The sequence below is a fragment of the Paroedura picta genome, chromosome 1 (genome assembly GCF_049243985.1).
Source record: "Paroedura picta isolate Pp20150507F chromosome 1, Ppicta_v3.0, whole genome shotgun sequence".
Classification (NCBI taxonomy): Eukaryota; Metazoa; Chordata; class Lepidosauria; order Squamata; family Gekkonidae; genus Paroedura; species Paroedura picta.
In genome coordinates this window covers 112,899,603-112,926,615 of record NC_135369.1, presented here as the reverse complement: position 1 = coordinate 112,926,615, position 27,013 = coordinate 112,899,603, and the positions used below count along the sequence as shown (strand labels likewise).

The window sequence follows — 27,013 nt, the reverse complement described above, 5'->3', positions numbered from 1 at the left end:
AAAAGCCCAATGTTCACAGAGAATGTAAACAGCGGGTATGACTATATAATGATTAGACAGAAATAGTATGGACTATGTAAAACTGTTTAAACAAAAGAAGGATGAATAAGAGAAAACCTGTAACTGCTTAATACCCTGAGCGTTGGAGCAATTGGGAGATTCTCTGTTCGGAACATTTGTTTGATCAAAATCACTGCAAATTTAATGACTTCAAAATCCCACACATAGGCTAACATTTACTTTAACAATTCCACTTAATCAGCAAAATCATTAGCTAGTATGGAACATATGGAATTATAAATATCTCTTGTCTCTTACTTATAAATGGACACTACACCAAGCTCAGAAAGCCACATTATATTCTAAATGTGGGGCTATTACTTATTTAGAACATCAAGAGACCTAAAAATAAAATATTGTCGTCTATTTCCCAACCCCTTCCCATCCTTTGTAAAGTCCCTCAGCACTTTTTGGAATACTATGGGCTTTCAACACATCTAAAAAAATAGCATTATGCCAGTGAAATTGCATTACACAATTAAAAAACATGCCCCCCGCCATTTCTCACCTTCATGTGCTCCCACTTTTTCTGCCACTTTTTGCTGCTTCCTGGCATTCTGCACGGCTGCCTAAAATGGCAGAGGACAGGGAAGCGCTATACACATGACTCTCCCCCCACCTGTCACTCGTGGCAGGCAGCCAATCAACCTTTCTCCCTGGTTTAAAGGGACAGTGATGCAAGCGTCTTTTAAATTTACGTGAAACTTCTCCATTGGGATGCTTATGCATCTATTCATAGATATATAGTGCTCATTTTAATGCCACCCCTAGGCTTGAAGCTCAAGAAAAAAATGTTTCACAATATTTTTGGGTGTGTGGGGGGGGGGGTCCTGGGAGGCATGCTTTATGCGTCAACTGGTGGGGAAATTCTTTTTAAAAATTGCGCTACTTTGCCCACTTTGGCAATGGACGTGTCCTTGGTGTGTGACTTGCTGGTTGCTCTCCTCCCGCTCACGCAATATGGCTGGAGGAATCCACTTTTTGGGATTCCCTAGCTATCACTTTAAAATGGAGGATGTAGCTGCTGGTTTGCTGCTGGAATGCTGGATGTTAGTGACATCATGCAAAATGCCAAAAATATGGCATCTGCATAAGGTGAGTATCCCACTTTTTTATTGAGTGCAGAATGGCTCTGTATAATTTTCTATTTAGGTGTGGAGTGAGGAGCTTCAAAAAAGGTGGACATCAAAAAGGATAGATGCCACCTCTCAAGATCTTCCCCGACTTTAACTGGCTTATCAACATGTTAGTCTTTCATCAAAGAGGTCAGAGCAGTTTATATATAATAGTATCCCCTCCATGGAATTTACAGGGAATAACTGAGCTAGCTTCAACAGCAAAATTATAACACGTGCATCAAGACCACATCTTGGGTACATTGTATATGTTTATTTTACTATGGTCTGAATAGAAGACATGCACAACCATTGGCATATGAACATATATTGACCTAATAAAGTAGAAATCCATACATTGTCCAAATTGTCAGACACTTAAGGGTGAGAAGAGCTTTTCAAGTACATGAACACATAACTATACTTTATAAAATTCCTTGCACCATTCTAAATTCAAATGTTAAAATATATTTTTCATGACACTACATCAATAAGATCCAATGTTTCATAATCCATGTAGTCATAGGTTTTTGGAAACTTCTTGATTATGCAGATACATTGCGGGCATTTTAAGGACCCTTAGAGAAAAAAGCTCCCAATTTGGTAAAAAAAACATTAAAAAAAACAGATTAGCTACTCTGGGAAGCTCCTATCCCCACGGTGGCAAAAAAGGGTGGGAAAAGCCATTCACATCAGCTACAGAGAATGCAAACTTAAATGGACTCCAGGGAATGGTAGAGGACAGGAAGGCCTGGAGGATCATTGTTCATGGGGTCGTGACACGACTTTGCACCTAACAACAACAACACAGAGAGGGAGAACTTTTTACTGCCTGGAGGAAAATCTGTCCATGGCTGTCCTGTGCAGACATCAGCCCAATGTGGAGTTGCACTGGAAGATGGAACTAAAGTGGAGCTCTACAAAACAGGAACCCCAACCGCCAATTTTTGCTTTATACACCATCAGAGCAAAAAGTGCAAAATTGTTTAACAGCTAACAGCTAGCAGATTAGTGAGTACAGGATTGTCCTATGATGTGCTTTGGCTGCCAAATCGCACAACCCTAAATCAAAGGATAGGAACTATGACAATAGATTTTATTTATTTAATTTTTATACTGCCCTCCCTTTTGGCTCAGGGTGCTTTAAAACATAGCTGAATAAATATGCAATATATATGCAATATATGTATAGATACAACATGCTCCAAGGAAGTTTACTTGACCTCAACCAGGGCCAGAGCTTTCTCCATCCTGGCCCCCACCTGGTGGAATGAGGTCCCAGAGGAGACCCATGAGGACCATGGCCACTGCATTCTATACCAGTTGTAGCAGGGATAAGGGTAGGCCTGCATAGAGTGAGTTATGGAAACCCAATCTAGAAATTATTGTTGCATGGATCGCTGTTGCTAGGTGTTCTGGGGCCAAGTACAGTGCTAGTAGCTTAGCTTGGTGAATGCCAAAATGCCAACTGTGCTACTCTTGTGACTTGCATTTAAATAAAAAGGAAGGCATCCAGTATCACGCCTAGATTCCTGGTGGAGTGAACTACTGATAGTTGTACCCCGTCCAAGCTGGGCAGTCGTGCTTCCTCACTAGGACCCTTCCCATCCAGCCAAATAATCTCTGTCTTTGATGGGTTGATATTCAGACAACTCTGCTTGAACTGTCCCATCACTGCTTCCAGGCATCTGGCAGCATATGTCATGTTAGTAACCCTAATATAATCATGTGGGAGCTTCCTTGTTTTTATTGGCAGAGATCCAGATAAAGTCAATAATAAGAGATAGGAACTACAAATGTATATCTTGTTAGTAATCAACTTGATGCTTCCTTGTTCTTGTTGGCAGAGATTCAGGTGACATGAAGAGACTCTTAAAGACAAGGCTCATGAGCTTATAAAGGTACACTGCTTGGGGCAATGGAAGTTAAAAGATATGCCATGTGAAGAAGTAAGTGTGCTGCAAAACAATAAAGAAGGGGGTTGTAAATATCCTCGCAAAAATTACAGTCTAATCATGATATAATGGGAATAAGATGAAGGACTAGAGTACTGCTTATTGAATAGTAAGTTGAAAACAAGTAACTATTTCAAGAATTTTTCACAGTAGAAGAGTGTAAGGGGGAATTTGAAGGAAGACAAGAAGGCAGGTTGATGAATAGCGATAGCTAATCTGATTACATTTACATAAAGCTTTGGGAAGTCATCTATTAGTTTTTCCACGGAAGATTGATTTGTTGCAGAGGGGATTCAGTCCATTCCATAGGACAGTGAAGAGCCTGAATGTTATAGGTAAAAAAAATCTAATTTTCAATCCATTTACTAGAGCCAGCGCAAGGAGAAAATAGCTTGTTCTCAGAGGGAACTAATGAAGTGTGATAAATTATATGAAGATGAAAGATTAAATTAAGAAGGAAAATAGAAAAATGGGGTAACATGAAGAAAACAAATGGAACTATTACTTCAGGCTCTGCAAAATACGTTAATAATGGAAATTTAGTTACTGTACATCTAACATCCACTGTATAAATAACAGTGGGAGGTTGCCCTTGGAGAGTATTGTAAAAGCCAAAAATAACTAATATTTTTTTCATAGTTCCAAACTTTACCAGTTCTTATTTCAGGTAATCAAGATAAATCATTCATATTTAAAGGTCTTCAAAACTAGATAGACGTTTGGATGTGCAATAATGAATATACTACTGTCAAAGTTCGATTTTCAATTAAATCATCTCCTTGCAGATTCGACTAACTGGTATATTCTCAAGGTTGATGTCTCCATACATTAGGTTGTTAGGCTACAGACACACACACAGAGATCTAAGAGGTCTGCAAATATGCGCAATACACACAGAAAACTTGCACTACTTCCGCAAGTGGGGCAAAATCACGTGATGTCTTCTACCTAAAATTGCGTGATATTAAATTCCACCATTTCTCCCCTCCAAAACCTGAGAGACATTCATTTGGCCTTGACCAGGGCCATGGCCTTTTTGGTCCTGGCCCTGACCAGGTAGAATAAGCTCCCAGGAGAGCTGATAGAGCTGTCACAGTTCTGCAGGTCTGCAAAACAGAGCTTTTCTGCCAGGTCTGTGGTTGAGGCCAGTGCGATTAAGATCCAGGGCCCCTCCCTGGGTTGCCAGTATATCAGACCTCCCTTTTTATTGGCCCCCTGTGGCACAAGATTACAGTTTGAGAGTGGAGTTGGAGGAGGTAGTTTTTATGCTGCCAAAGAGGGTTGTTGGTTAGAATCAAAGTACTTTTATTGGCATAAAATTGCAAAGCATAAAACAAAAATTTCAAACAGTTTCAGATGTAAAATCCATCATAAAAAGATTTTCATTTAAAATTGCCAGTAAAATCTTTGCTACTTTTATAATAGTTGCTGAGTCCCTCACATTTAGTATCATTTTAATCCAATGTTTCTCATTAACACAGGTGAATTTCAGTTTCTTCAGATAATTAGCTAACATGCGACAATATACTTCAAACTTAGGACACACAAGAAGTATATGGTACAATGTGTCAGGGACACTACATCCATGTAAACAGTATCTCTCCTGAGGAGGGATCTTTAAAAATCTACCTCGGGTGACATTTGAGGGAAAGATGTTTAAGCGAGCTACTAGAAATGCTCTTCTTAACTGGTATGTTTCCAAATTTTGGAGATATAAGGGCATGGATTTGTATGTTATGGGAATATCCCAGAAGCGGGGAGAACATACACTGTTGTTAGAGGATCCCAGAATCTGGGTATCCTGATCTTCTAATCTCTGTGATATTAGTTTTAGTATAGTCCTTTCGTCTTGCATGCTAAGGGTTGAGATGTCCAGACCCATAATTTGAAGTTTATTTGACATTTTGCTTAGCCAGTTGAACGAAAGGGTCACTCAAAAGGTTAATTAACAAACTACCAGTTTGAGCATGGAAATGAATTTTTAACCAGTATTTAAAGGATTGAAATCAAGCTCGGGTTGTTGGTTATAAATGTATGGTTTTATGTGGGGCTTGTTAATATCATTACCTGCCATGAGCCACTTGTGGGACTGGTGGGATATAAATTTAAGAGTAACAACATTGATGTTGATGTGATTATCTATATATCAGGTTCTCTGAATTTCTAGGTTTCATTTTTTTGCAAATCTCTTGCCCCTGTCCTTGAGGAGATATGCCTTGCCACTTATGTCTCCACTGGGAAATGAACCAGAGAAAGCTGGAACTCAGAGAAGCAGACACACAGATAGTTATATTATTGTTACAATATGCAATTTAAAGAAAAAACCCTAAAAAGATCCCATGGCAGTGGTGGAAGGAAATGGCTGACATGGAGGAAGGGGCAGGGAAAATGGCTACCACCTAGGTGGGAATGGGAAAATTTGAATTTTCCAACCTATGTGGGAGATATTCAAGCTTTGCTGAAGTCCTTCTGAAAGCTTCTCAGCAAAACAGGTGTGGAAAAGATCAGGGGAAAGCAAGGGAAGCCCCAAGAGACATGTGAATGCTATGGGAAAGTAGGAAAGAAAACCAACTGCCTAACAGCACTGACCCTGAAGCAAAAAGCCCACATGGAAACAACCTTTATGAGCTGTGACAGCCCAACCAACCAAAGCAAATTCCAGGCCATGGATTATTAGGAAAGGAACTGAAAATAAAACAGCCAATGCATTAATGCTACTATATAATGCATCACATCTGAAATACCGTGTTCTGATTAGGATTTCCAAATTTCATTATAAATGAATCCAGACAAATTCTTAGTATACTAGGGGTCTCTAGCTGCCTTCCTGGCCTTCCTTCACAAAAGGGTTGAGTACATGTTGCTTTAATTAATTTTTGGTGTAAGCAGACAAAAGCCCCAGCCTAGCATCTCTCAATGCAATGTTTCACTCTCATTCAAAATGACAGCATTTTGGTCACCAGATATAATAGTATCCTTAATCAATATTCTTTTCTAGCTGACTACCAGTAGGTTCCCCAGTTTCACTCTGTGAATGGGCAATGCCTTAATAGGCATTCAATATAGGCTCCAAATTCCCTCCATGATACAAGTGGCTCAAAGCAGATCACAATAGGGCCCATTACTTGTCTACTGTCACATTTTACAATTTAAGATCACTCTTTTTAGCCATTCACTTTCAAACCATGCAATTTGCCATGTAAACAGGACACTATTCATGTAAACGTTGTCTATAGTATATACATGGTTGTGGTTATTCTAGGGGTTGAAGATCTTCCTCACTATTGGGAACCAAGTTTTTTTTTTTTAATCTGGAGGCCATTTCAGCAAATCTAACTACATTCACAGCTGAGGAGAAAATAATACTACTGAGGAAAAAATAACTTTTCAGCACTAAATCTATTCTAACCAAAAGTCAATACAAAAAAGGATGAAGTAATCAAAGTTTCAATTCCATCAAATGGTGTCAGAACTAGTGATAGTCCACACCTGGCACTCCTCTAAATGTATGGCGCAAAAGAGCAAATATGATCTGTCCAGTCAGTAGGCAAATCGGTTATACCAGCCATGCTAAATACAAGAATCCTGATGGATGCTTAAGATTACTAATAACTGAAGGAATTAATTGCTGGCCTTTGTTCCTGGCTGCACTGTTGCACTGGTGCTCTCTCTGTGTGTATATATCTAAATCTATATTGAAAGATAGATATAGATATTCTGTATTTTAAAATGTAGTTCTGAGAAAATTCAGCAAAATTTTGCAAAACATATTAAGATGTATATTATAAAAAAAGAAATGCCAACAGCTTTTGAACTGAAGCTTGTGGATGAGGATAATATATTGAAGAAATGAGGACACTGTGGTGGCGCTAAATGACTTCCAGTTGTCCATATGCCCAGAAGCATAAATCTGAGAAAAAGCTCTCTGATTGTAGCACAGAAGGAGAGCACTCGGGGCAAAAGCACAGATGCCACAGTTATACTTTCAATTTAGGAGCCCGGGGGAGGGAAAGAAGGGAGCGGTTGGTAAAATGATTTAAGATACCCAGATATAATGGGATGAGCTGAAGAAGCCAACATTTGTTATGTTAGAGGTTAGAAGTATTAGGATTGTGGTTGACAAATCTTTAGCTGCTAGAACGATTTAGGACTGCATTCAGCTTCCTGAGCCTATTAGTACTGTCTTGATTCCCAGTTTTGCAGATTTCTGAGGATTTCTACACGGCATATGGGTAGCATTAAGCGCATTAAAGATTTATACATCTTATCATCACACTAAAAAAATGAAGAAATGAAATATATAGAGAATTATGTGTAATCTGCATGCTGCTCTGCTCTGAATTAAGCCGAAGACTCATTCAGAGTCTGATAATATTAAGTAGAAATCAGAAAAAGAAATATCACTTAAGTTTTAATCTTACAAGCTTCAGGTATTGCTAAAACAACCCAGAGGTTTCCAACACTACACACACATACACACACACACACACAAACCTGTATGTACAAAGGAACTCTACTCATATATACATACAATTCATCCCTTTAAAAAAGATTTTGCCCATTGTTAATTATATTGATTTATTTTCAACATTTTAAATCTGCTGCTCTCTGTTGAACATTTCAAGGCAGCTGACAATGACACTTAAAAATAGTTGCAGATAACAACATTTAAAAATATTAAGCTACCATTGTTTTAAGAAATAATAACAACCACCGCCATAGAACAGGAGCTTTGTGGATGGCTGCCAAGGTGAAATCAGGTTCTTGTACGCTTGCTTGAGGAGTGCAAATATGGCACTTGAGAAAACTGAAAAAGACATCCTTGTTTTGTGGAAAGGACAACTGCAAGACAACAAGACCTCTCGTGTGTATCCTAACCTTACTTCAAATATAGTTGTCAGTAAGATACTTGAGCACCTGCTTGTGGTGGGTACATCCTGCTCATCAACTGCAAGAAAGAAACACAATGTTTTGCAGACAACTCAGGATGTTTGTGAGCAGCAAGCTTGCTTCCTGTGCACACACACTGACATTAACCCAGCCTTTCTCAACCTTTTTACTACTAAGAAACCACTGAAAATCTCCAAGCTTCGAGAAACACCAGAAGTGGCACAATCTTGTAGAATATGGTTGGGAAGCATAGCTGTGTACACACCTGCCTGGAGCCCCTCTCCTTCCCATCCACCCTCCAGGCCCATCACTGGCACCTGGAGGGGGGGGGGTCAACATGACCAACAGCTGTTTAACAAATTAAAAAAATATATAACAAAGAGTCGGATTGGTGTAGTGGTTAGGAGTGTGGACTTCTAATCTGGTGAGCTGGGTTTGATTCCACGCTCCCCCACATGCAGCCAGCTGGTTGACCTTGGGCTTGCCACAGCATTGATAAAGCTGTTCTGACCGAACAGTAATATCAGGGCTCTTTCAGCCTCACCCACCTCACAGGGTGTCTGTTGTGGGGAGAGGAAAGGGAAGGCGACTGTAACCCACTTTGAGCCTCCTTCGGGTAGAAAAAAATGGCATATAAGAAGCAACTCCTTTTCTTCTTCCTCCTCTTCTTCTTCTTCCTCTTCTTCTAATAACCTCCCACCCATTTTGGAAACCCTTCCAGGGCTGTCATGAAACCTCCATTAACCCATTGCTGTTGCTACCCTGATGCATTCCACCAATAGTTTAAACCAAGAAAAATGACCACAGATTAATATGACATTAAAAAGAAGAACCAGCCTCACTGTTTAGTGTTTGAATCAGTTTGACACACATAAACAGCTGCTGATCTAACTGGACTAGACATAACAAAAATAGAGTCCAATAGCACCTTTAGGACCAACAAAGATTTATTCAAGGCATGAGCTTTTGAGTGCATGCATTCTTCCTTGGACCATATATGGTCATGTACTCAAAAGTTCACACCTTGAATAAATCTTTCTTGGTCTTAAAGGTGCTATTGGACTCTTATTTTTGGTGTGCTACTTCAGACCAACACGGCTATCCACTTCAATCTGGACCTGACATAGATGATGCCTGCAGACTCTTAGAGAGTTTCACAGGAGCCCACACTTTCCTCACACAAACACCCAGTGAATTTTACAATTCCTTGCCACAAACATGACTCTGGGGGGTAAATTCAAGTACTGTACAGACACAAAAGCAGCCATGTGAAAGAAATGAAACTGGACCACCACCTCTATGTGAAAGTGAAACAAGTTGATCTGGCAGATTTGAGTACAGCGACGCCTTAGAGTCCAACAAGATTTTTGAGATATAAGCTTTCAAGAGTCAAAGCTTCCTCAATGAGATACAGAACAAAAATTGAGTCTCTTAGGATGGCTACTCATCAGAATCTATCTTCATGAGATACAAGTTTGTATCTGACGAAGGGACCATTGACTCTCAAAAGGGTATACTCCCCACTGAAATCTTGTCGGTCTCTAAGGTGCTGTTGTGCTGATATCTGCTGTTCTGCTGCAGACCAACATGGCTGGCCTGTGAAATTAGGCTGATATGAGGAACAATTTGTGCATGATCATGGCTGTCAAAAATGGCATATTAATTGCATGCATAGCTTCCATTACATTGTTTTGGTCATGCATAGGTCTTTAGTCATTTCAGTGAGGGAAGTCAATCATGCCACTGAAACAAATAAGGAAGCTATTCCAGGCAGGAAATACCATGTGCTATAAAGGTCACTTTGGATTCTGCTCCATATCCCATAGCATATGATCTCAGCTGTACTTTTGATCCAGCCAGTACTGTGACCTTTTTTACATTACATTCTGGACAATTTAAATATCTAACTATGAAAAAGGCAAATAGAGTACAGTTTGAAAGCAAGAATTCTATTTGTTTATTTTTAGTAAACAACTCCCACTAGGTAGCCTAAAAACAAATTGGGTTTCAAGTAGGTGCTATTTGAATAAAAACAAACCAACAAGGAACTCAATATTGCTGGGAAATACACTTTGGAGGAATGTCACAACATACATAAAAGTATGTATTAATATTTTATATATCCTGTGAGAAAACAGACACAAGTCTTCAAAGGTTTTTAAGTTCACTGAAAATAAGTCAAGATTTGTGCATATCACAACTTAACTTCTAATATGCCAGGTATATAGAATGAAATCTTATTCCATTTCTCTAATGTTTCTTTGACTCCGTGTCCTAAGAAACATGAAGTTATGCAGCTGATCAGCAAATAATAAGGATCATAGTTTCAGGATCAGTGCTAACTTTCATCAGGAATTTCTGATGACTTTGAACCTCAGCCTTACTAGACATATTGCCATTGTGTTTACTTTCAGGACAAGATGATAAAGTTCAAACTTATTATAAAATGAAAATACAAAACTGCAGGGTATCATGTCTTAGAGAACATAATAATGGCAAGGTGAAATGCCATCACAGAATGACCTTGTTTTTCACAGAGGCTACACAAGTGAACCAAGATCTCCATGATACTCTTGCAACAGGAAATAGATGTACACCAGAGAATGATTCAGAGTTCATACTGTGCTTTAGAATAGACAATTTACCACCAACATTCTGATAAGCAGCACTCTTCATCAGCCACTAGAACAGTGTTCCCCAGTCTGTGGGTTCGGAACTCAAAGTAGGTTGTGAAACTTCTATGATTCTATGAAGCCTCTGAAAGTGGGTTACAGGTCAGCCCTTCCTAACGGCCCCTCTTGTCCTTTGTATTACTTTCTTTGTTCTTTCTTCTTGCCCGTCTTTTCCCAGTTTCACCTCCCCTATCCTTTGCAACAATAAGGAGGAGAAAATGCTATCTGGCAACCTCTAATGTTAGATAGTAGCTGAAAGAAAAGGGAGGTGAGGCTGGGGACTGGGGGGAGCTTTTCTAAGCATGGCAACATGAAAGACAAAAAAAGAGGTGCATTTATGTGTGGGCTCTGTCTTGTGGCTGCTCTTTCAGCAGCCCAGTCTCATGTCTACCCCCTTGCGGCACCTCACTGCCCTCTACCAGCTTTGTGAGATGTACCACACCAAGCTGCCAACCACTTTGCTGCCAATGCCTGGTGCCTGCAAAGCATACCACCTAAAACTCTGGGTCTGGCCTGGCTGACAGAGGAGGAGATTACAGATAGACTCCTCCTCAAGGAAAACTTTGTGAAATCTTCACTTGAAAGGAGATTCTTTGTTATAACTCGTTCTCCCCCACAAATGACATACTTTATGGACCTGGTTGCTCTAATGCAGTGGACCCCAACCCTGCGGGCGGCGGGTCCAGTTGGCGCAGTGCAAGCGAGCGTCGAGGCCAAGGTGGCGTGGCGCAGAGGGGCAGCAAAGCCCCGGGGGAGGCAGCAGCATGATGGGAATGTTCAGCCTGGAGAAAAGGAGGTTGAGAGGGGACATGATAGCCCTCTTTAAGTATTTGAAAGGTTGTCACTTGGAGGAGGGCAGGATGCTGTTTCTGTTGGCTGCAGAGGAGAGGACATGCAGTAATGGGTTTAAACTACAAGTACAATGATATAGGATAGATATCAGGAAAAAAAATTTCTCAGTCAGAATAATTCAGCAGTGGAATAGGCTGCCTAAGGAGGTGGTGAGCGCCCCCTCACTGGAAGTCTTTAAGCAAAGGTTGGATACACACTTTTCTTGGATGCTTTAGGATGCTTTCGGCTGATCCTGCGTTGAGCAGGGGGTTGGACTAGATGGCCTGTATGGCCTGTATGGCCCCTTCCAACTCTATGATTCTATGATTCTATGAGAATGGGAGGGGCCCTGGATGGATGCATACACAGCTATGCTTCCTAATCATATTCTCTATGATTGTGACATTTTAGGGGGTTCTGAATGGTAAAAAAGTAGAGAAAGGCTGTCCTAGTGGCTGGGTGGGTATATGCTATCTCTCAAGTGCTCAGTCAGAGCATTGGGTTAGTTAATGTACAGAAAGGCAGGAATTACAGAAATAGGGAATTATTGCTAAGGAACAGGTAAGCATATGATTTATATCATGAGCAATACTATAAAGGTTCTACATTCCATACAATTGCCACTTTGGAAAGAAGCAGAGTATCCTCCATGAAGCTTTCCTCCACCTCAAGGAGTCTCACGCCAACTTAAATGACTCTTCCTCCAGTGGAAGAACCATTTAAGTTGGATTCAAATGGGTAGCCGTGTTGGTCGCTTAAGTTGGAGTGAGGCTACTTAGGCTGTTAAGAATCTGGTCTTTCAAAAGTTAAGTGTCTTGAAAACAAGGTGACAATTCACCAGCTGAGTTTGCAAATGCTCTTAAAAATTATTTCTAACTAGAGTTTCTATGAACAGTACTGCATATCAGTCAACATACAATCTGTCTTCTGAAAAAAGCTCTACAGTTTGAAGCTCACATATGTTAAGACCCAGTAAAATCCAGGAAGGCGGAGCCATGGCACTTGGATAGCTCGAATACTTCGAGCTCCTGTTCCACTGAGGGTCAATCGCTGCTGTGATTGACAGAATCGGGTTTTGGGTACGATAACCCACCCTTAAATCTTCTCAGGAATTCCTTGTGAATCTCTGGGGCCTCTCTGTTCCGCAGGGAAATTAATCTCCCACTGGAACGTAAGCTCAGTGTGCACAGGGTCCAGCAAGCGCCGTCCGCCATCTTAAAATCTTTTTTCCTTTTCTTCCTTTTTCAACTCTGCAATCTACAAAGCTTATTTTAATCTACAAAGCTAATTGGATACCTCCCAGCAAGACCTTCGACTCACCACAACTCTGGAGTGAAAACATCTGGCAGACATCAGATCGAGCCTGCAAACAGTGAGTGGGGTTTCCCTCGGCACCTTCTTCCCTGGAATGAACTCTCGGCGTGGAGAGTTGCTCTCGCTAATCCAAACAAGCCAGACTGACAGGACTGTCTGATAATACTGAGGGGGGGAAGCTGCCAGATTCCAAGATACTGAATCATTAATCAACGCAGAGATGCAAGTGCTTTTCCGCTTCTCTGTCTTTACTTTTCCCCCGTTTCTGGCTCTGCTTGATGCCACCTCATTCTGAGGCAGGCTAATTTTCTTTTCTAATCAGGAGAAGGACTTAAATCAACTCAATCTAATAAGTAACAGCTCTTATTATCTGTTTTATTATATCTGTTTTTCGTCTTCGAAGATAAGAGAGATTAGAGCCATGGAATCTCGCGAGAACTAAGCCTTAGAGACATTCCTTTAATTAAAAACACTGTTGCTTTCGTTAGGACTCTGTAGGACCTCTACTGGCTACTTGCAAAATTGCAAATATTAAGTCTAACAAAATTCCAAACCTGGAACATGTTTTCGTTTAAAAAATTTGCATATCTTCTAGACAAACAAACACAAGACTTGAAAGAATCTTTAAATGGTTCACTTAAAAATATGCTCATGGAGTTTAAAGGCATTAAGGAAGAAGTCTTTAACAGGAATGATGAACCAATAGTAGTGGCTGATGATAGCTCTAAACAAGATGGAAAATTACCAGCAGAAGAGGAATCTGAAATTATGGAGATAGAAAAGGGGATGTCAGAGTCTTGCAGCTCAGATAAGGACACCCTGCCTGAGAAGATATACAGCCACTCCAAAGCAACAATACTCAAGAAAGACATATGGATCTGCGGTGAAAGCAATCGATTGAAAGGAGCATCATGGAAAAACATCTGTACTGATATTGGAGTCCAGGAGGTACAACTGCTTCAAGATTTATCGATGTATACTCCGAGGGAAAGACTACAACTATACTTTCCCAGCCAAAGACCAATGGGACAGAACATCAGTCAACGGGAGTCACAAGACGTAATAAGCCTCGAAATGAGACCTCCCTAAGAAGCTTGGGGAATGGAAATGCAACACAGTGGTCGAAATTCCTTTCCTCCTTTACCTCCTTTATGTAGCCATATAGGCAATATAACTAGTTAAGAAGTTAATCTGGGGTCTAAGATCTTTTAAGTAAGCTGAATTTGTATTATTAAACCTAATTTCGCAGCGGCTACCAGCCCAAAATCAAAGCATAACTAAAAGGAGACACCTAATGGAATGGGCTTACATTATAGTGTGGGGTTTGAGATTTCCTATGATAGCTGAATTTGAATTATCTAGCATATCTATGTAGTGACTTCCAGCCTAAATTTAAAGCATAACTAAAAAAAGGTTTCTAGCTGAGGAGGTGTATATATAACTAACGAAAAATATTTTCTATTAATTAATGAAGACTCCATTTTATTATTTCTGGTATCAACAATGTATACTTATATATATTTGTTTCCCTTCTTTCCGTACAACTAAGTATTTTTTTTCTCTTTTTTCCCTTTTTCTAGTGAAAATGTGGAGGGCTCTAGGACTATGTTAAGTATAAACTGTTTATGATTGTTAAAACTATCAGAAACTATGCAAACAAATGTTGAAATGATGGTAACAAAGTAGACTTCTCTTTTTAAATGTGGTGCAAACGTGAAAAAGTCTATAAAAAGTCTATAAGCTTTGGGTAAAAGTCCATAATATTGTAGCCAGTCTATAATCTTAAATGGAGAGAAGAGGGTTTGTAAGATTGAAACAGGGAACCAAAATGTTTTTCCACAGCGCTTCCTAACCCACATACAGAGCTTCTTCTACTATGCGACGACGGCAACAAAACTAGAATTGGCCAAGAAATGGAAAACGTAAGAACTACCCTCGACAGAAGACTGGGTGAATAAACTAGCTGATCTTACCAAGATAGCCAAACTGACACTAAGAGGCCTTTCAAGAATAATGGGGCCCTTACCTGAACTATTTACAAAAGGGATTAAAAATGGGGAACCAAGTGTATCAAATGAAGAGTATAGCTCTCCTTTTCTGTACTAACAATGTAGATTGCATGTATCTCACTGTTTTCAACTCTGGAAAATAAAATAAAAACTTTCTATAAAAAAAAAAAAAAAGACCCAGTAAAATCCTTGGGGAAGGGCCCCAAAGCATAACATTATTTCTATATGCAGCTGCCATTAAACTGTAATGCAGCTAGAGTAATCTGGAAATATTAACTTTGGCTGATGGACAGGCTTAAAAATTGTATTACAGAAAATAACGAGTCTGTTGCAGAGTTTGGGATGGTTGCCAAAGTAGCTTGCAAAGTGATTTCTGGTTCTTGCTCTTTATTGCTTGTGATTATGTGATGTTTTATCAGAATAATTTGATTTCATATTTTCCATACTGGGCAATGCTCCAAATCTCAAAGGTATTAAGCAATTTAAATTTTGTTGTAGGTATTAATGGAAGGCGACTCAGAATGACCAAGAGCAGCACACTCCCATACCAGCATCCCTCAAGATTTAATACATGCCAGATACACCTTCCAAAATCAGTTGAAGTAAGTGACAATATACAAAATCGTTACATTCCCACTTCTATGTATTTCCCAGTTAGTGGTGATGAAAGATCAAACCCTTGTAAAATAATATGTAAAAACAGTTTGCTTAATCTTTAAGAGTCTGCTACCAAGTTGAAAAACATGCTCCAGCATTAACTTGTTTGTTGATTAAAATTATGGCTATTTTATACTGATCAAAGCGTCTATTTGAAAGTTGTTCAGGGAAGAATTATATGCTTGCCAGCATTATTTGAGTCTCATCAAATAACTCTAAACTCAGGAAGAGAATCCAGATGCATGTTTCTTTATTATTTATGTTCCTAAACAGTTCACAGCTCTTCGGCAAAGCTGTCTTTGTAACACTGACCCAAAACTCAATCCCAATATGCTAAATTCACTTTAATTAAAAAGGTGATTTTGACCACAGATGCTCTATAATAGCGTAGCCAGGTGGTTCCAGCTGGGGCCTAGAGTTCTCTCAGAATTACAACTGATTTCCAGACTATAGAGATAAATTCATGGGGAACAAATTACAACTTTGGAGGGTGAACTCTATGGCATTTACATCTATGTTGAGCTCTCTACCCTCCTTAAACTCCACTCTCACCAGGAACCAGTCTCAAATCAAGAATTTCCCAAGCCAGAGTTGGCTACCTTACACATATAAAATAATCAAAGGATTTGGTGTAATATAACAAGCTGGTTATTTAAAAAAAGATTGTTAAAAAACAAATTAAACTGGGAATTAAACCATATATAGATTAAATAAGAAGTTAACTTTTTCCTAGTCCTCTTTCATTCTTCAGATGATCACAAAAACAAGCCCATCAATCCTCAGAAAGTGAAATTAATTTCCTTAATTTCTCAAAACCATGATTACTCATGCAATAATCTTCTTACCAGTAAGTGGGAAAAGACCTCAATACCCTCAAAAAAGTACACAAATGTTGCACCCTGTTGCATTTTACAATAGGAACAGAAAGCCAAGCATTTTGCTGGCACTTTAACCAAGCTCTAAAGACAAATTCCCAGCAATAGAAATGTCACATTTAATTAGCTCCGAAAGCAAGTTATAAAAATCCACCTATAGAGAAAGGGAAAGTTCTTACCTTTGGTTGCTATCCGAACACACTGAGTTTTGGTTTCCTATTAAGGAAGGAAATAGGAGAAAAAACAATTAGTTTGCTTCTGAAGTAGCATCATCAACAGTTCACATCAGCTTGGGAAGAGCTTAGAAAAGTCAACACAAGCTAGTTATGTCATATAGGGATTAAATTTAAAGTCCAAACAATACACTGTAAGGAAAGCATGGATTTCACTGAAAGAAGCTGCCTTACTGTGTCTGTCTTGCAATGTGACATTACTGAACCCTGCTGCCTTCCAGGGCCCCTTCCTACAATAAATTGGGGTAGAAATTCTGAGCATGATGATGTCATGTTGGGAGACTCTAATAACTAAATACTAACAAAGAGATTAAGAGAGGAAGATTTACTGGTGGAAGATTTTGTGCTATACAGGGAAACCTGGCAAACCTATTCTCCTGTCTCCTGTTTGGGTCTAGAAGTGGCAAACACTTAGATGGGAATCTGCGAGGTGGGTAGAAGAAACAGAGGAAACTAAAAATAGTAGTCCTTGTTCCAAAGATTTTCACTGAATCAGTGTGATGCAGGGGACTGAAAACTGGATTTGGTCCTGGTATACCAGCATTCACTTCTGCAGAGGAACTCAGTGTATGGACTTTGTAAAATGGGCACGCTAGTGTCATGCATCACATGACCATTGTGAGTGCCAACACAAAAAAAGCTTAGAAATTCTCTGCAAGGTAGAAATGGTATTTCATAGTTCTAGTAATTAATATAACCCTAAAAGCTAGGGAAAATTAAATATTAATCTGTAAAAGAGATGTTGGTAGGGAAAACAGTTGTGCTTACCTATTGCCAATAGACATCTTCTGGGCAGAAATACACTGGGACTGTGCCTGCACAGGCCTCCTGTGGACAACATTTTTCCAGCTAGAAGCTGAGTGCTCCTCCAGAGCTGAAGCAAACAGCTTTCCCAGCCTAAACGGTTATGTGCTCTGGAAGCACTCACTGCCTTCTCCCTCAGTTTTTGCCAGGCCGTTGTAAGCAAACACATGCTACTGTGGAATGACTATGTGAGAGTTCACAGCAGGGCAGGAGGGAAGGAATGTGTGTCTGAACAGAAGATGTTCAAGAATAAGTTTCAGGTAAGTGCAACTCTGTATTCATCTTCCAGCTTCAATGCAGCCCCACATTTTGACATTAGCAAGCTACTCACTAAGAAAGCAGAGCGAAGCTCTGACTGGAAAAATGATGGAAGAACTGCTTTGCCCACATCTACATCCATCCTGGCTTACAACACAAAGCTTCACAAATGTGTCTTCTGCTGACCATGCTGCAGCACTGCAGATGTCCATAAGCAGGACCCTGCAGGGCCTATGGAAAACAGCCAAGCAACACTGCACCCTAATGGAATGTACAATCAGTAGGATATCCAGCTGCCTCATAACCAGAATGGATGACAGCTACAACCCACCTAGAGAGGGACTGAGAAGCAGCAGCTTTTCCCTTCTTCAGTCCCCAGTAACATATGAACAAAGTCTTATCTACTTGGAATGGTCTTGTTCAATCAATATGATATAACAGAGCCCTCCTGACATCCAGAGTACAAAGGGCCTGGAGAGGTAGTGAGGCTGAATAGGAGGACTGAATACTGAAAAATTTCTAAACCTTCTGTCTTCTATGTGAGCAATGAACAGCAATGTGAAAATAAGTGTCCTTAATCAAAGTCGGCTCTTGGCTCCATGGGGAGAGTGTTCAGTTACTGTGACAGGTTCTTTCATAGGAGAGCTGGTAGCCACCCATAAAGGTTTGGTAATTTGGGACCCTACAATTCAGGGTTGTGGAAGAATACAGCTTCCTGCTCAATGAATGAAAATGGAGAAGAATGTTGACCAGGCCTTTGACATACTGGCATGTCTTCAGTAACCAATGAAGCTGGAGGTGAATGAGTTGTCAGAAATTCACAAGATTCTGTATAAATTCTTGACCCTGCGAGAAGCTGGGGTAAATGCTGTTTTTTGCCAAATTGGTGCTGTTAAGTCAGAAAGGGCTTCTGCAACAGGAAACACCACAGTATCAGGCGAGTCAGGATAAAGGTGACTCAAAATTATATCCTTTGGCCTATTTTGTGACATGGGGATATCATTATCCAGTACCTTAGCTATCCTGAGCATTTGCTCACTATAAAATCTCAATTCTTCATTTAGGGAAATAGGAGTCTGATCCCCAGTGCCATCATCTGGAGACTGTTCTAAAGTGCTCATGGAGCTATAATATGATACTACAGTTCCTACATCTTCAGGGTCCATATGAGGTGGCATAAAAAAAGAGCAGGCTTCCAGACACTTAGGATCACATGCCTGAAACCAGGTACAGGGGGACAAAGTAGCTGGATTGCTGAGAACGGTGTTCAGGCCACAGCTGAAGATATCCCAGTGACATATAGTATGAAGGCCATTTATGTGGACAAGGATGTGGCCACAATGGAGGCATCATCAGCTTAACTGGGACCAAAAGAGGACAGTCTCACTCCCTCCATATCCTCTGCAATCTAGCAATATTTTGCCAGCTGACTGATACATATTAACCACACCGGTACCAACCACAACTATGTTTATGACTACTAGACTTTGCAGTTAATTAGGATTTCAAACAAGGGTTCGCATCTAGTTTCTTAACTTGAATAGTTATGCCTAAGTCTTAAACACTGGTATGATCAGTGCCAATGAAACAGTAAAGCCTGGTTAAAACCAATGAGAGAAACAGAGAGGTAACATGGCAGGATGTATTCAATCTGTTCCCAATTCCTTTGCCACATTCAAGGGACCAGGAATATTACATCTCTACAGGCCCAATGAGTCCTTGTCATCTGCATTAATGTCTGCATAAATTTGACAGCCAGGCATTTAAAAAATTACTCTAGAAATCATCTGAAAAACCATCCAGCTCCACAGCCATTCTGGCATGCATTTTCACTAGCTATGACATTTTCCTTATTTTGCTACGATGAACAGCTAATTTTTTATAATTATAGACATTAGGCAAGACTTCATTCTGAAGAGTGAATGGCAAAGCCATTGATAGCTGTGATCTCTTCATTACTAGCTGCAGCAGAAATCCGAATGGAAGGGTAGAAATGGCTTTGGTTTCTTTTGACAGCAGATTAACCTTCCTGGAGCCTATCAATCTAGTGGCAACCTCCCCTAAATTGCCCATCTCCCCCTTTCTTCCCCCATCCATCTGTTACTAGGACACAATAACCAGAACACAGAGATTTCATGCAAAACTATACTTAATACTTAAATGGAAGTTTTAAATATCTCCGCTACTGTTCTGAATACGATTTCCCTCTTTCCCATCACATTTACAAAAGAAAATGATTTGGTGACAGCAGCATGGGGTTTATCAAATTGTGTTGCTTTTCACACCTAGAGCTGCCTGCAATATTTAACTTCCTGTTGCTTTGTTCTCCATCAGTATGCATACCAAAATAGAAAACAGTACACAACTGTGTCAAAATATCAAACCATAAGGAAATAGCAGTGGCGATATGCAGCCATACCTTTCGTACCTTCACAGCAGTCAAGCAATTTTGAAGCAGACTTGTGTGCTGAGACTTTTCACAAACATACCAAAAGCATGGGGGTTCCTTTACAATCAAGGACTGATTTAGAAAACTTTTTTTATTGAGGCTTGGTGTGCAAGACCCTGAAAAGTTGGCAATGTTTTATTAACCTGCTGAGCCACCTGGATTTTATTTATCCTGAAGCCATTTAATCTTCCAAACTGTGTAAGCACTGAAAACAACAGGACAGCTATTTTCTTGGAAATGCAGAATCACAGATGACTTAAATTATTTCCCTGAAACTATTGATGAAAATGTTCAAGTTGTAATGGTTACTATTACTAACTAACTATGCAGAATATGAATTACAAAGAACTCTGCTGTACACAAATAGATGCAAGGATATAGTACCAAATACAACAATTTAGGCCAAAATTCAGGTAGTCACAATAAAGTGCCTGCCAAGACAGTGAATTAAGACAGTGTGCCTCAGGGGAGAAATTCTGGGATAACATTAAAGAGAAACAAATTACCCTAATAGAGATTATTATATTTTTTTGTCACAAGATATATGCTCATGTGGCTTTTCTGCCCTGTAATATCTTTAGACATCTCTGGCCATGACGCAAGCAGCACAAAAGTAATGCAGTTTTTACCTTCGTTGCAGCCTCATAATACAGTTTCTGTCAGACAAGAGGACCATAATGCTACTTGATCAACCTCTTTCAAAACAGATAATTAGTTAAAAGCTGTTTGTTATGCATCATCTGGAAATGGCTGCCATGTGCATACTCCTCTCTGAAGTGATAAAAGTTCAGTGATGCATATGTTAAGCAAGTTCGTAGAAACAACTGTTTTTCTCTACCTCATAATAATAAAGGAAATGGATAGGCATATCTATGATGGATGGTCCTGCCCATGAATGGCAAAACAGCCATTCGCTGGGAGTGCTGCCCCAGCAACCAATAACCTTTCAGAAGGGGGATGAAATGTTGCAGGAGAGCACAACAGCTGAGAGTGTGCAGGGGGAGTTCAGTTCAGCTTAAGGGAGAGCTCAGATCTGGCTTGGAAAGAGCAGACAGAGTGAAGGGTATCTCTACTCGGTAATGTGGCAGAGAGGTTTAGCTCTATGCCTGAGAGAGAACAGAGTACCCAATTGTTAGGCCTTTCTCTGGTAATGAGCAGACCATGTACCATTTATCTGACTCCTGGGAAAGGGTGGGCTGATATGGGTAGAAACTTGTGTGTGAGAGAGGACCCAGTCTAATGGATAGTTAGTAAAAGCTTGTTTATGCCTAAAACTATTAAAGAAATTTCAAACTACTCTCAGAAGCCATAACTAATTTAAATCAATGTGCCTCAGTCAGGTTTCTTCTTTGTCTATCTGGTGACCTGCACTGTTGATCTATTCCTTGAAACCAATCTGTAAATAAATAAATCTCCTTTGTTGTTTACACAAAAATCCTGCCTCGGTGATCCAGCTCCATTTTCTGTTTGCACACCACAAAACTTACCACACAGCAGCAAACCCATGCCTATACAAATTATCTTAAGAACACCCAGTAACTGTAGGAAAGATTTAAAATTTAAAATAAATCTGATTCCGGAAAAACTGTAAGAGGCTGTGTGAAAGGCTTTTTAAATCAGTAGATAAAAATGATGTCACACTATCATTAGTCATGGCGACTCAATAAAACATCCAAATTCAGAGACAGCTTAGGTGGAAAAACACAGCAGAAACCATAGCTTGTGTCCTGCTTTAAGAGCATTTCATTGGCTATTTCAGTGAAACAGGATGCTAGACAATGGCCCATTATGCATGGGGGGGATAGCGCACATTCAGGGTGGAATGGTGGCGACTAAAATCACCGATAACGCACGGTGCCGGCTGCAACCGGCCGCAGATTCGATGCATGCCACCCACGTTAGCGAAATGCGGAAGAAAGCGCAGCTTCCGGGTGACTGGGGCACAACCAGAAGCGGTGCCGGGGTCACCGCATGCATAATCGGTTAATCTGGGTTTTGCCGCCGTTGCGTCCCGTCCCGTGCATAAGCGGTTTGCTTCGCTTCTTCCCCCTCCGCGTGACCCGAAATCGCCATTTTAGCGGCTGTGCATAATGGGCCTAGATGGAGACCATGACTCTGGTCCACCATAGCAGCACCCATGTTCTTTTACAAGGTGTCTCCATGCCACATCAGAATTTCGAGTAGATAATCCAGATTATCACCCTAACACATTTGATGATCCAGAAGAAAGGTCACTCACCTTCTCAACACTGCTCATGGCTTGGAAATAGATATTATATCCTTTACGAGGAGTCAAAGGTGGATTCCAGAAGCCTTGATAGGTTCTGTTATCACCAACTGTGAAAGGGGCTGGTTCAGGAAGGTTACCAGGTGGCAGTTCTGCAGCAAAATAATATGGTGAGCCACCATTCAGAGCATTATTATATGTGACTGGAATCTGGTAGCAATCCATTGCTCCAGTTTCTCGTTTCGTTCGATGAGGATGCAGCTCTTCAACAACAATCTGGTAGGCACTATTCAAACCAACAAAAACATAAAACGATGTTAAAACTGTAACACACAAAGATATATTTTACCAAATGATGCTGCTTTGAATTCAAGCAAGTAGGAGATAAACATGCCTTAAAACTACAGTTTATGTCTCTCAGAACTATTTTCCTCATTAGTGCATGGTTGATTTTATTTTCTAGTTTTTCCTCCCTGATTCATCCATCCATCCCTAGTCCCCCAGAATATCCAATGAAATATCACAAAAACCCTTCTGAACATTAAAGCCTTGAAACATTATGTTATTAAGCAACCCAAGATGAGACTGATATTATGCACAGACATTTGTAATGCATTAAGCTTTTTCTTGATAACTTGCAACATTTGAAGTAAGCACTGGCCTTTGGAATGATATTATAGAAAGTTCAGCTTCAAGGCCTGTTTCCAGGCACTGCTCAAAACACCGAATTGCAGTTGTCATCTTATTAAGAGGCAGAAGAGCTGACAGGCATTTCCACCTTTTGACCTTGCTGTGCAATCTAGCTTGGCTCTCAGCTACGTAGATCTAAAGTATAAGCGACGTTCAGTAATACAAGCACAGATGGATGGAAATCTGTCCACTCCCTCCAAATAGTTTGTCTCCTTTCCTGATAGTTGCCACTGACAAAAACATCACAAATTGCTGAAGCAGATGGTGTTCAGCCTATTTTAAAAAAAACAATCACCAACTTCAACCTCAACTTGGCAATACCTTCCTCGCAATGACAGCTTTTGGTCATTTCTCATAAAAAATCTCATTTTTGCATGAAAGTGTAATTATAATTCTTCTTTTCCCTATAGGGGACAGAGGCAAACAGCTGAAACATTAGACTAATTGGTAATCAGCACTCGGATGTTCTGATAGCAGGTGCCATACAGGACAAAAGCAAATTTAACTCTTTTAAAATATGTAACAGCAGAGTAAATATTTGAAGTATTTAAAAAATCTCCCTTTGCCTTCAGCCCCTATGTGATTTGTATACCAAACATTGATTGAAAAAATGAACACTTCATATAACATATGTTCTTTAAATTTTAATGTTCATGCTTTTTTGGGGGGGAGGGGGTCCAGGTTGTTGCTGTTTTTAGAAGTTTACCTTTTATTTGTATTTATTTAGTGATTTATATACCACCCTTCCTAGACATTCTGTCTTGGAGCAGTTTACACAATTTGGGTAAACCAATAAAATTTGCAATAAAAAGAATCTTAAATCTTGGGAAAATAGCTGGCAGCATCAACCATAATTATTGAGGCAGATAGTAATTTCAGGCAGCAGGATGTTAAGTGTCAGGAAGAGTCAGAGGAGAAGGCTGCAATGTACAGGTTGGAGAAGAGTTGTTCTCTCTTGCCTCGGAGGGACGGACCAGAACCAATGGGAGAAGATTAATTCAAAAGAAATTCCATCTAAACATCTGGAAGAAGTTCCTGACAGTTAGAGCGGTTTTTCAGTGGAACAGGCTTCCTTGGGAGGTGGTGGGTTCTCCATCTTTGGAGATTTTTAAACAGAGGCTGGATAGCCATCTGAGAGATAGGCTGATTCTGTGAAGGTTCAAGGGGGTGGCAGGTTACATTGGATGAGCGATAGGGTTGTGAGTATCCTGCGTTGAGCAGGGGGTTGGACTAGATGACCCAGGAGGTACCTTCCAACTCTATGATTCTATGAGAAAAAGGAAGGTGGAGGGATGGGATGGAGGCCCAGGATTTGATATCTCTAGGATATCTAGCTGGCCTCAACCATAAGCATTGTTCTGGTTTTACAGTTGTTCTTCAATAGTTGCTTTAGAGATCTCGTGTTATATTTTCTGGGGAAAGGTTTAATGGAGTTGAGGGGGTGTTTCTTTTGTGGGTGTTCTAATTTACCTGTTCTGAAAGACATTTCTGGTTAGGCTTTAATTACACTTATCTATTGGAGAGTGTTTAGATATTTTAAAAATAATATATCACATAAATTTTAGCCCAGGGTTTAGTCAGTGATCTAAAAAAAAAAAAGGCTTTTGTTAGGCTTCCCAAATAAAAAACAGCAAAGTAGTTTTAAAAAGGCCGCACACCTTTACTTAATAAATTACACTGACTTGCTTCAAAACAACTGACCCCACCCAAAGTCAATTTTCATAAAAGCTAAGGATTAGCTTTCTCAACTTTTTTACCATTGAGGAACCCCTGAAACATTCTTCAGGCTTCAAGAAACTCCAGATGTGGCATGATCATACAGAATATGGTTGGAAAGCACAGCTGTGTACACACCCACCTGGGGCCCCTCCCCTTACCACCCTCTCCAACCCATCATTGGCCATTTTGGGAAGGGGTTCTACATGACCATCTATGGTCATATCACCTGATACATTTTTAACAAATTTTCAAAATATATTAATAATTAATTAACTCCCACCTATTTCCAGGATTGTCAAGAAACTCTGAGGTTTCACGAAACCCCGGAGGAAGATAAAAGTTGTTAAAAGGAGCCCCATACTTCTATCTCAGCTGGGTTTGGTAGCTTTTAGGCTAGAAAGCCAGGAACAGTTTTTCAAAAAGAAGTAAGTTAAAGCAAACCTAGGTGTAGTTTTATAAAAAAGAAAGTTAGGTCTTGTGGGGGTCTGAGAAAGAGAATTGCAGTTAGTGCTAAGAAATGAAGGGCAGCAGATTAATGAGTCAGGCCCAAGGGCAAATCAGTTAGCAGTAATCCTATTCTGATGAAGTAGTCCAGTGGAGAAGAACAGGCAATGGGAGGGAACTACAACAGTGTCTTGAGGGAAAGGTTTCTCAGAAGAGTAATAAGATGAAGGAGAGAGCTCCAGCTTCCTCCAAAACCTGTGCTGAGCAGTTTTCTACCAACCTGGAATAGGCCTCACAAGATCATCTTCATTTAGGCTGCCACTGCAGCACCATCTGTAGAGGTGCCTGAGGTAGCATTGGGAAGTTAGTTAGCATTGGGAAGGGATCTGTTACCCAGGCTGCCCCTCTTCCAGCTGTTGATTTAGCAGAAGAGGCCCAGTTGCCTGAGCTGTCTTTTGGGCTGACCTTGGGGAGTTGAGAATCTCTCAACTATCACCCGAGGGATATAGAGGCCATTTGAAGACCTAGAAGAACTGGACATTTCTCTGGTTCCTCCACAGGGTAGTAGACCTTCCAAAGAGGAGAGGGAGGAGGAGGAGGAGAAGGATAGGCTAGAGGTGGTACCAGAGGAAGAGATGGTGGCATGTTCTAAGGTGCTGTCATCTGAACCCTTCTCTCATAAGCATCTTTTTCTGCCCCACTAGATACAATGACTGGCCTGAGTTGGTCCCTCACAGGAGGCAGCTCTGGTAGTGCTGAGTCCTGCAGGCTGCTCCAAGATGCCTATTATTGGTATGTGATCAATGCAGCATGTGTAGCTCTTCCTGATCAAGCAGTACTGGCAACCTGAGATTTAAAAAACCTGAATAATTTTGGAACACCTTCCCTCTCAAATCCTGAAATGGTATCAGGAAATCCAAATACTCTCAAATAACAGTATTTAGGCTGTTCCCAAACCCAAATTTGAAAAATATCTTTGCTTTTCATGTGCACACCCATATTCATGTCTGTTTTGCAGAGTGTTTTTGTGTAGGGATTTTGCTGTGGACCACCTGGGATTTTCTGTACAAATAACACATTTGCTTCATGTCCTAACTTATGGCTTATATAATAGTAATCATAGGTCAGGATCAAAGATTTGTACAAGCAACTGGATTACCCATTTGGGAACACAGACATTTTATGCTTGCCTCTGCAGACACTCTGAGAGCATTCTTCCAAGCTGCCAAGATAAAATAATTGGCAAGATTGTTGCTCTCCAAAGTACCAGAAGATCAGTTAATATCCACCCATTTTAGAAGAAAAAGGGCTGGGAGAGAATGGAAGTAGAGTGCAATGTATGTAATGGTGGGGGACAATGTTTAATGTTTTATTTATTTATCATTAAGGTCAGAATAACTACAGTTCTTCTATTTCAGGGCAGCAAAAGTTTAAGTGGCAAAAATGATCCTGTACTACTCCGTGCCACGCTACAAGGAGGCTGCATAACTGATGAACAACATTGTGTTTACCAAACTAGCATATCAGAGCAATGGCTAATATAGACTTATTCTCTATATATTCCAACATAGATTGAGTTTTTTATATTATCCCCCACTGGCAGTCTTAAGTAACACAGTCTAAGGAAGTTTTACTTTGCCTGTTGCCTATGTGAATTAGTGAGAGAGCACTAAGTTGACATGAATTAAACAGCTCCTTGTTACGTTATGCTTGAAAATGAACCAATATAGTTTACAGCTTGAAAAAACTCCTGCACACATACACAGATGAATATAATCAACCGACAGCCATCGTAACTCATTAGCAATATT

The 27,013-nt window shown here is 40.2% G+C and overlaps 1 protein-coding gene and 1 long non-coding RNA gene across 23 annotated transcripts in view; one reads left to right on the top strand and one right to left on the bottom strand.

Annotated features, from left to right (window-relative positions):
• The window catches only part of PTPRK (protein tyrosine phosphatase receptor type K), a 533,907-nt gene that overhangs the window by 73,205 nt on the left and 433,689 nt on the right, over positions 1-27,013 (bottom strand). For all 21 annotated transcript variants that reach the window (XM_077353420.1, XM_077353429.1, XM_077353439.1 and 18 more), the window contains 2 exons: positions 22,362-22,635; positions 16,558-16,594 (listed from right to left, as the gene is read on the bottom strand). In XM_077353420.1, coding sequence (XP_077209535.1) covers positions 16,558-16,594; positions 22,362-22,635 — 311 coding nt within the window. The remainder of the gene's footprint in view (positions 1-16,557; positions 16,595-22,361; positions 22,636-27,013) is intronic.
• LOC143845322 (uncharacterized) lies at positions 2,583-27,013 on the top strand. Of its 2 annotated transcripts, XR_013234364.1 has the most exons (4): positions 2,583-3,124; positions 15,345-15,448; positions 25,907-25,994; positions 26,621-27,013. It is a non-coding gene; the product is annotated as an uncharacterized LOC143845322 (long non-coding RNA). The 2 variants fall into 2 exon arrangements; XR_013234362.1 differs by lacking the exon at positions 2,583-3,124 and having other exon boundaries at positions 12,513-15,448.